Here is a 10098-nt window from a genome sequence, read left to right as displayed (position 1 = left end):
TATCGGTATTAGGCTTCCTTCGCCGACGGTATTACGGTATTTGACCCAAAATTTTGTCGGTATGACGGTATTTAAGACCCCTGAAACCCCCCCCCCTTATTTGAATGAAATTTTTCCAAAACTTTAGCGCCATAGGCGTAAATCTTTCCTGTAAGAAATCTCTAATGCCATAAAAGTGGCCTTATAAAGGTGAAAGCTCGCAATAATAAGGTCACATAAAAAGCAGAAAAATGTCTTATTGAAAAAAACTGCGTATTGAAAAAAGTCTTCTTCGTGATTTTGGGCCTATAAATGGTCAAATAAAACAGCCTTCACCATGTGAAGTTGATAAACTAAACGAAAGAGCGCCGCAGACATTTTTAGGACTATGTGGAAGGAAAGGAATGATAATAGAATGATAATGATCATGTTGGATGTTTACTAGGCTTTTACTGTTACTGCATTTTCCGACCGGGCCGACTTGAATAGCGTGAGATTTCCCTGGTTTTGAGCCATAACTTTCTAAATTTTTACTGGGTCACTCATTTTTCATTCATCATGAAAATGATGAAGAAAAAAATGAAGATCTTGTAGAGAAGTGCTATAACTTTCATTTTCACTGGAGAGATTCTTTGATCTTAGGAGATCCATCACTGTGAAGAAATTTCACTAAAATATTTATTCAATATAAAGTTATGATACAAAGTTAATAAGTGATTGACCCCAAAAAACAGCAGAAAACAGCAGAAAACCGCGTTTTTAGACGTCAATCAGCTTATAACTTTGCTTGGTATCTTTTGACTGAATGATTGTTTTTGAGAAATTTTTTCACAGTGATGATGTTCGATAATCAAAGATTCACTTCAGTGAAAATGATAGTTATGGCACCATTCTACAAGATCTTTATTTTTTTATTCTTCATTTTCATCTTCATTTTTAGAATTTGTTTAAAGATTTTTTTATTTCAAATTGATCCACTCACAAATATCTTTCCAATGATGCCAAATTTGTAAAGATTGAAGAATTCCTTCAAAAGTTATAGGTAAATGAAAAAAGAGTGCACACTTATCGTGAATAGATTTTAGAAGAGGGTTTAAGAAATTTAAGGGGTTCCCTACCGGCAATGCTGATTTCAAAGTTGACGTTGAACGACTACCCATAGGTTGACCTTTACTTTTTGGGATTTTTTTTGGTCATTAGGGGATTTCCCTGTTCCCCACAAGCAGTTATTTGACGCATCGAAATTAAAGGAAATTTAACAAAACCGCTTGTGATCAAAGGAGTGTGATTTTTTTCGTGCCTTGCGTGCCTTCGTGCCCCTCGTGCCTTTGAAAAAAAAGTTCGTGCCTTTCGAAAAAAAGTTCGTGCCTTTTGAAAAAAAGTTCGCGCTTTTCGAAAAAAAGTTCGTGCCTTTTGAAAAAAAGTTCGTGCCTTTGAAGAAAAAGTTCGTGCCTTTGAAAAAAAGTTCGTGCCTTTCGAAAAAAAAATTCGTGCCTTTGAAAAAAAAATTCGTGCCTTTGAAAAAAAAGCTCGTGCCTTTCGAAAAAAAGTTTGTGCCTTTCGAAAAAAGTTCGTGCCTTTCGAAAAAAAGTTCGTGCCTTTCGAAAATAGTTAATGACAAAAAAAATAACCAGAAGCTTCATTAGGTTAAAAAACTTAGGAGGGTGGTGATTTAAACTACATACACTTTTTTATTAGAACGCTTTTAAATCATATAAGTAGTTTTGGCGAGCGGGGTATACTTATTTTTTTAAACAAATTTCAGCTGCTTTTTGTCTTCGAAATTCATAATTCATAAAACTTCATAACTAACTTTTGATTATTAGAAAAATAATTACAGGAATTACACAAATGAGAAAAAAAAGAAGACATTGCATCCGGGGGGGGTACTAGGGCAAGATGGGTTACGGGGATGCTCCACTGGTCAGGGTACCTTTTTTAACGTCCACGAATCCCAGATAGGGTCGCAAAAACACCAAAATAGAAAAATAAGTCCCTCGTAGGGTGCCTATTTTTGGAAAATTTGGGGAAAAAGTAGAAAATTTGAGAAAATTTTGGAATTTCAGTCCCATTCAGGGTCACTTTTTTCGCAAATTTCGAGTCCCACGTAGGGTCCATTTTTCGAACCTCAGCGGAGTACCCCCATCGGTCGACAAGGGTAGTACCCCCCCCGGCATTGCATATTAACGAATACGCTTTCGAATGTTTAGTTCAAGATTCGAATGTTTTGTTTTGAAAAGACAGGAAAGACAAAAAAGGATATCCCGGGGGGGGGCAGCTGGGCAAAAGGATCGACAGGTATGTGCGGGCACTAAGGGTGTCTTTTTCAAGGCACCTCAAATGCACTGTAAGGGTCGGAAAAACTAGAGATGCACTGTAAGGGTAGAAATTTCAGAAAATTCTTGAAAAATCTAGATATTTTGACCAAAAATGCTAGAATTTTGACCATTTTTTGCACGGAAGGGATCGAAAATTTGGGGGAAAATGCACTCTAAGGGTATGATTTTCACTGATTTTTGCTGCACTGTAAGGGTGCAATTTTAAAAGCCAAATTTTGGCCCGCACATACCGTCAGTCCGCAAACCCAGTGCCCCACCCGGGAAGGATATACAGTGGACGCTCTCTAATTCGACGTTCTACTATTCGATAAGCTGCCGGTTTCGATCAAATTGAAAGTCACCGTCAAATTTCCTTAAGAAAATCTCATAAACTACGCTCTACTATTTGACATTTTATTATTCGATGAGCTCCCGTTTTCGATGAAAATTTGAAGTCCCTTGAAGGTTTTTCGCTCTCTTATTCGATTTCTAGCGTGTAAAAAGGCCTTTAGGACGGCGTTCGAAATTCAAATTCTCGATTTTTTTGCGTTTGAATTATAATTTGCTCAAAACTTTTCAAAACAGGCAGATATCGAAAGTTTTCTTCCGAAGAACTTATATTAGGTTTTCAGCAATAACTTAGACATTTTTCCTGATTCGCGTTCAAACCAATCGAGTCTCGCTTATATTTTTCTTTCTCAGCTTTATAATTCGATATTTACCTCGTGTTTATTGGATTAGGGAGACTTCCTACTGTTCGATACGCTCCCGTATTCGATGAAAATCCGATTCCCCTTGAAAATCGAATTAGAGAGAGTCAACTGTACATGAATTGTCGGGTTTGAGAACCAAACGCGTGCAAATTAGCGCAGCGGTTGCAAAGAAGAAGTGAAAGAACTAGACGATGTTATCGTCCGTATAATATATTATTATGATACAATGATATAACATAGTTTGTATATTATAAAACATAATATGTTGCGCGGCGGATAAAGTCTGTGTGCAAAAGGGACGAACTTTTTTTTCAAAGGCACGTACTTTTTTCAAAAGTCATGAACTTTTTTTTCAAAGGCACGAACTTTTTTTGGAAAGGCACACGAACTTTTTTTGGAAAGGCACGAACTTTTTTTCAAAAGGCACGAACTTTTTTTCGAAAGGCACGAACTTTTTTTTCAAAGGCACGAACTTTTTTTCAAAAGGCACGAACTTTTTTTCGAAATGCACGAACTTTTTTTTCAAAGGCACGAGCTTTTCTTCGAAATGCACGAACTTTTTTTCAAAAGGCACGAAGGGCACGAAGGCACGAAAAAAATCACACTCTGATAAAAGTGACTTTGATGTCTTTTCATGACTTTTCATGACTGCTAATATGTTAAGCTTTTGGAATTGAAATCTTGAGCATATTTTGACCTATTGTCAGCCAAAATGCAAACAAAAAACTTTAAACGTGATTTTCTCCATTTTTTAGAAACTCTGCAGAAAGGCCCTGAAGCATTCAAGCTTTTGACTTGAAATTTGGAGGGTTTCTATATAGCCATAAAACGGAGGTTCCCTATAATTTTCTATTAGAAATAAAAAAAGATGACGTCACTGTGAGCATTTGATATTTTTATTAAATTTGACGAATCAGTAATTGTGCACTAAAAATGGCATAGCTCAGCGAAAAACGACTCAATGTCTGAGAAATTAAAAGGGAACATCGAAAGTTTGGTCTACAACACTCATGCTAAATTTGAAATCGATCAAATAATAATTGCGGCCTCTATTTTCTGCAAAGTGGAACCCTCTAAATGGCTTATAAATCACGCTCAAAGTGAGCAAAATTTGAGAAATTGGAAAAAGGCACGAACTTTTTTCAAAGGCACGAACTCCTTTTCAAAAAGCACGATATTTTTTTGCAAAAGCATGAACTATTTTTCGAAAGACACGAAGGTACGAAAGGCACGAAAAAAATCACACTCTTTTCCTAACAAGCCCCCTAGATTTTTTTCATCAACAATAGCAATTAGCTTGCACAAAGGTTTCTAGACGACTAAAATTGTACCCTCCATTACTTTATGCTTATTATTTCTACTATGTATGAATTAGTCGTTTAGCTTGCTAGACTAGTTTTAGGGACGAAATTGTAGAAGGTTAATATTTCTTACATTACAAGTACCACATTCGAATTCACCGACTGAATGAAACATGCTGGTAGAATAGCATGTTTATCATTTCTAACTTTGCTATTAAAATCCCCTAATTTTTTCTTTCTGGGAAGAGTATCGATTTTTAGCTGCAGTTGTAAATAAAATTCCGTAATTTCATATGATGTATCTGGAACAAACTTAAAATATGGTTAGAGATTCAGAGGCAAGTCTCAAAGTAATGCAGATGATCCTCTCAGATATGAGTTCCTACGTTTGTAGAAGATTGACTCTATCCAATGCTACCAAAGTGAAATGTAACATATCCTCCATCGCGTATAAAAATTTATTCTGTTTCAGTAGACCAGTGTTTCTGAGAAGCCGGTAAAAACACCCCTGTCTCACAGCCCCGGTGGAAATTTTTTCCTTAGTTGGGAATAAAAATTCCTATTGAAATCCTAACGGGGATAGAAATTTCAACAAGGTTAAAAAATCTAGTGGGGATAGTTTTGGAGTGCAATTTTTAAACATTGAATTTCGAGTAGGGATGAAATCAATTGTTGCCATATTTTGGTGTGGGCTGGGGTCCCGGCGGGTTTTGTGATACAGGGGTGTATAAAAGTGACATACATGTCTTTCCTACAAACCTGTGAGCTCTAATTTTAAAAGCGTATGGAGAGGATTTCTGTCAAAGGGGAATGTTTTGTCCCCCGATCCAAATAGGGTTAAATGATAGTAAAGGCGATATTAGGGTGAATTCGATTTTATCTTAATTATTTGTATTTCTTGGCATTATGAGCCTCTTTATATGAATTCTATCCGATTGAACAAGCTCCTTACTGTAGCAATCATGAAATAAAAATCATCATAAAAATCGGAAATATCAGATTAAAAAAAACGTTTTTCGTCTTCCGAGCTAGAAAATGTGTAGTAATTAATTCAATTAAATTAGTCGTGATATGATCATATGATTCTGAAAATAATTTTCAATCTAATTGCAATACTTCCTGACCGCCTGATCGGTTTTATAAATATCTATGCAATTACCTCTAGCATTAATCTTTTATATTATTTACTATTCATTGGCTAATGTTAATCACTTTTTGTGAGCTTCAATTAAGACGTGGCTCCGAAAATGACTAAACGGGTTATTACTTTATGACCGACATTTTTGAATTCATTGGAAAAAATTGGGAGTTGTGATTAATGCGCTTGAACGTAGATGATAAGACTCTTTTTGATTTGAGAAAGGACAGTGAGGGTGTTTTCACATTGTTGCTTGAAAGTTGCTTGAAATGTGGGAATAAATAAGTGCACGATCTTCTCATTTGTTTTTTTTCCTTTTGTATATTAATTTACAGTAATATATTTCTCAGGTCTATCGACCTCTATGAAATAATCATGCTTAACATTTTACAATTTTACAGTTGTAGGCGCACGGTGGGCCTCTTAACCAGTCGTCTTTACAATATTTCATTTTCAGTAACAGGTTTGTTATGATCTTCTAAAGTAGAGTTTTGTCGGGATTCTCTCACCTTATATATCCAGCTGCATCCTTTTGTAATTCTGTTTTCTCCTTTGCCTTCCTATGCCACTCTTTGATGGTTTCGCGTTCTTTCTTCGAAAAATCGTCGGATACTCTAAATTCGTCTTTCCAGTGTGGATGATGCCAGAATATGACGTTTCTCTTCTTTCTTTAGCACGACTTTCAAGGGTCCATCTTTTGGTTACATTTCTCCTTCGAGCTCCTATTCTTTCTGCGCGACGATGTTACCTTTAATCCCTTGGTTTGTACACTTCTTCAACATAATTATCACCTACAGTTGTCTTCGAGGTCTCATTTTTTCTCTCCGAGGTTGAAAATGGATTGTACTTTGTTAAGTTTAACCATGTTCTTCTTTCTCTTCTTTGATGAAATTCTGATCTTTACCTCTTGTTTCTTTAGCTCATTTTTAGTAATGCTAGCGTATGTCTGTTGTTGCTTTGATTCTACATCGTGGTCTTTTTTCTTTAGCTCATCTTTAGCGATGCTAGCGTATGTCTGTGTTTTGGATCCTTAACGACATCATCTTTGTATACAGTCGTCGATCTCTTCTCGTCTATCAGTCTAGCAAAAAACATTGCTCTTGATCTTTCTCTTTACCTCCGTCTTTGTTGCCTTGTTATTGGTCGTTCTTTGTTTACTTGTTTTGAACTTCTCTAATAATATTGGCGTGACTGTGATGCATTTCGCACATTCGAATCTCCTTGCTTTGTACTGAAGGCAAATCTGTACTTGGTAGGCTGGAAGCTCCGAACAGGCATAATGAACAAATCTTTGACACTTCCTACACTGCAAGACATCGTTATCCCGTATTATTTCATTTATAAAGCATTCATTTGGGGTGCAGGATCCATATTTTGATGAAATTTCCGTGTTAAGATTTTCGAAGTTTTCGCCATTTTGTTGCATTGTCAAGAGCACAACCGCACAGATTTTATTTGACGTCAATTTGTATAACATGGGTTACATCCATTGAATTTCAAGCCCGAAAGGCTAGAGGCGAAACTTTAGCCCTTCTCAGGCAAAAGAAATTGAAGTCACTTATTTCCCATCCAAAACACGCATAGGATGTGCGGTAATCATGACAAATGATTGTATCTAGTGGTTCCTTTATTTTGGAGGACTACATTTTTTGAAATCTAGCGATAGATTTCAGTTTCAATCCGTCGTTTGTATAAAAATTACGCGCGGTCGTTCTGGATGGGAAATAAGTGGTTTCATTTCCCATCCAGGAGTCTTGCCTCTAGTCCTTTGGGCTTGAAAGTCAATGGTTACATCAGTACACTAACTAACAAAAATAATAGTCTTTTCCTCCCGCTAGACACTAAGTGATATCGCCAGAGATCCTTTGTTTCTTATTATCTAGCTTTGCACGATTGCATGATCATATCTCAAGCAAATTCCAAGCCAAACCATCAATCATCTTGTTACAATGGTAAAATAGTACTTTTATCAGTGAGAAGATAACCTGGAAGTGTGTATATCATGTGAATTCGTTGATTTTCTTTTCTAGATTTTCATAATTCTATCAACAAAACATTTTTATGATTTAGAAGCGCTAAGACCATTTTCAGTGTGAATACACCCATACAGTACACAACTCATATCAACTTTTTTGTGTAGCAGAAATGATAAAGTCACAAAAATACAAAGAATGGCAAACAAACCGGGAAATCTTTCGTTGGATAACAACTGCAGCTATTTTTCTGTACGGTCTCGAAAGTCAAGGATTTTTGGTGACAGTTTTGTTTTACCTCATGGAGAGATATGATCTATCGAAAGATGACGTCAGCTTTTATCTCAGTTTAACACAATTTTTGAGTTGTTCTGTAGAAATGGTCAGTGGTTTAGGCCTTGGCAGATATGCAGATCAAACAAGAAATTTGAGAAAAGTTGTTTTGCTAAATTTGGCAGCAACTTTTGTGTTGAACCTGATTTACACTCTTCCCGTTCCACTCTGGGTAATTATCATTGCACGAACACTAACAGGTGTTTCGGAGTCATTACAAACTGCTGTTGTCGGTAAGATGTCTGTAGCTAACTCTTTGGAGGGATAGACTTAGACAAAATTGGATATGAGGACGTGTCGCACATCAGGGTCCCCTTTTTAGGCTCTGAAGATATCTGTGATATCTAGTGTTCTAAATATACTAATTTTCAAGATGTGTACTTCGACTTTTTGACTATTTTCTTTCTCACAGGGTCTAAAATTGTCTAAACTCCATCGGCACACCCCCCCCCCCGTTGGTCGTCAAAGTCAGTGCCCCCTGGGCTCGCAATAGGGAACTTTAGCATCTAGGAGGGTAGATTTGAAAAAGTACGGCAGAATTGAACAAAAAGAAAGCCCTTAGGGATTTATATCTGGATCGTGGCTAGATTCTTTTCTTTTCCTATAAATTTTCTCATGATAAATAGTTTTGATAGGGTCCTTCAAAATTCTTTTTTGATGTCTCCTTTGGAACAAAGACGGTAAAGGAAAAGAACAATAGTTTTAAATGATATTAATCCCTCGAGAATTATAAGGGCATTTTTTACAAAAACTTGACTGCATTTCAAATTTATCCATGCGATAATAAATCTAGATAATCTCGGAGAAAATTTGCCATGTGATCATAAGCTTTACTTCACGTCCTCATTCAAGTCGCCGTCTTTAGATGCTAAAGGTCCCTAATTACTCACATACCGTTACGTAGTCTAATATACTTTTTCTACTCTCATCCTTCCCCTCCCCTTCCCTCAGGCTTAAGAAGTTTTTCATCGGACAGATCTTTTGAAAACTGCAGATATAAGAAGAAACTATTTTTTATCGAAGACCATCATTAAATTTCATTTTTTTTATCAATAGGTGAATTTCGGCGCATTTACATCGATGATAAAAGCAAATTGGTTTCTGTGCTAAGCTGGTATGAAATCGCCTTGCAAACTGGAAGAAATTTTGGTGCTATTCTATTACTCATTTTATCAAGTGTTTCCTTCAAAGTTGGCAATTGGAAAATAGATAAGTTAAATATTCTAAATTTTTTGTTGTCGATTTCTGGACTGTTACTGCTCATTATATCTTTATTCAAAATAAAAGATGTATCCAAGGACTTTGACCGTTTAAAATTAACAAATGATGATGTGAATCACACTGTAGTATCAGGTGAACAAACCCAGGGTAAATCAGATTTAAATGAAATTAACAAAACTTCAACACCAGCAGTAAATGACGATCAACCATCTTTAATGAAATGGCACGAGGTTTTTACTTTCGATATTATAACTATCATATTATCAATCAGTTTGATTCGCTACGAGAACGTTGTTTTCATTAGTAATACCGTCATCTTAACAGCGACAAAGTATGGATGGAAAAGTAACTATCTATTCGCGTTATTTTTCGTATGCAACTCATTCGTCATCATAATAACATCCGCCCTAACTAAAACTGGTTTCTTCAAAGGGCGTTTCCGCCCATTTTTCATGCAAACTATAGCCATAACCACTGCCGTCCTTATATTGATTTCAATTAATCTAACCAAGGTAGACATTTTACGGACGTTCGGACAACAAGTTGTATTTTTCTCTATCTTAAAACTTACCAAAGCGTTCACCCTTTTCGTTGGTAACACATGTGGTCTTCTGCTACTCTTTCGCCTGGTCAAACCGCAAGATAGCAGCTTCGTTGCAGGCTACAAGTCATTTATTATGGTGATGTTTAAAGCGTATGGATTCTTGACAGCCTATAAAGCAGCATTTTATCCTGAATATTTTCAAACTCCGTTCGTGGTAGTGATGCTCGTTTTGGTGCACATTATGCTTCGGAGAAGAGAGATTCATCTTTATCGTACCAAAACAACAAACTAACTTAATTAACTGATAAAAATTAGAACTTAATTTTTTAATTTGTATTATTCATTAATAGAGACATTCGTTAAGAATTGATGGAGGCCTTAACTGTCTGAAAGAAGATAGTTGGACAGAAGTTCTATGAATTTCTTCACATGTATAGTGAAGATATGCAATACCTGTCATTGTAGAAAAAGAAAAGTATTGATATAGAAATAACTTAAACAATTAAAAACTAAAAAAGTGAAGAATATTTTTGTTGATTATGTATATTTACGATTTTTTTGGTATTTTTAATTTTTCA

At 35.9% G+C, this 10098-nt stretch overlaps 1 protein-coding gene across 1 annotated transcript; it reads left to right on the top strand.

Moving 5' to 3' along the window:
• Positions 1–7593: 7593 nt before the first annotated feature.
• On the top strand, positions 7594–9889 carry LOC136817572 (uncharacterized). The gene is made up of 2 exons (XM_067073896.1): positions 7594–7988; positions 8812–9889. Exons 1-2 carry the CDS (start codon positions 7595–7597, stop codon positions 9810–9812), a joined length of 1395 nt encoding a protein of 464 aa, XP_066929997.1. The 5' UTR covers position 7594; the 3' UTR covers positions 9813–9889.
• The last annotated feature ends 209 nt before the right edge of the window (positions 9890–10098 follow it).

This window comes from Clytia hemisphaerica, unplaced genomic scaffold (genome assembly GCF_902728285.1).
Source record: "Clytia hemisphaerica strain Z4C2 unplaced genomic scaffold, Clytia hemisphaerica genome assembly, whole genome shotgun sequence".
Taxonomy (NCBI): Eukaryota; Metazoa; Cnidaria; class Hydrozoa; order Leptothecata; family Clytiidae; genus Clytia; species Clytia hemisphaerica.
This window is presented reverse-complemented; position numbering and strand designations above follow the sequence as displayed.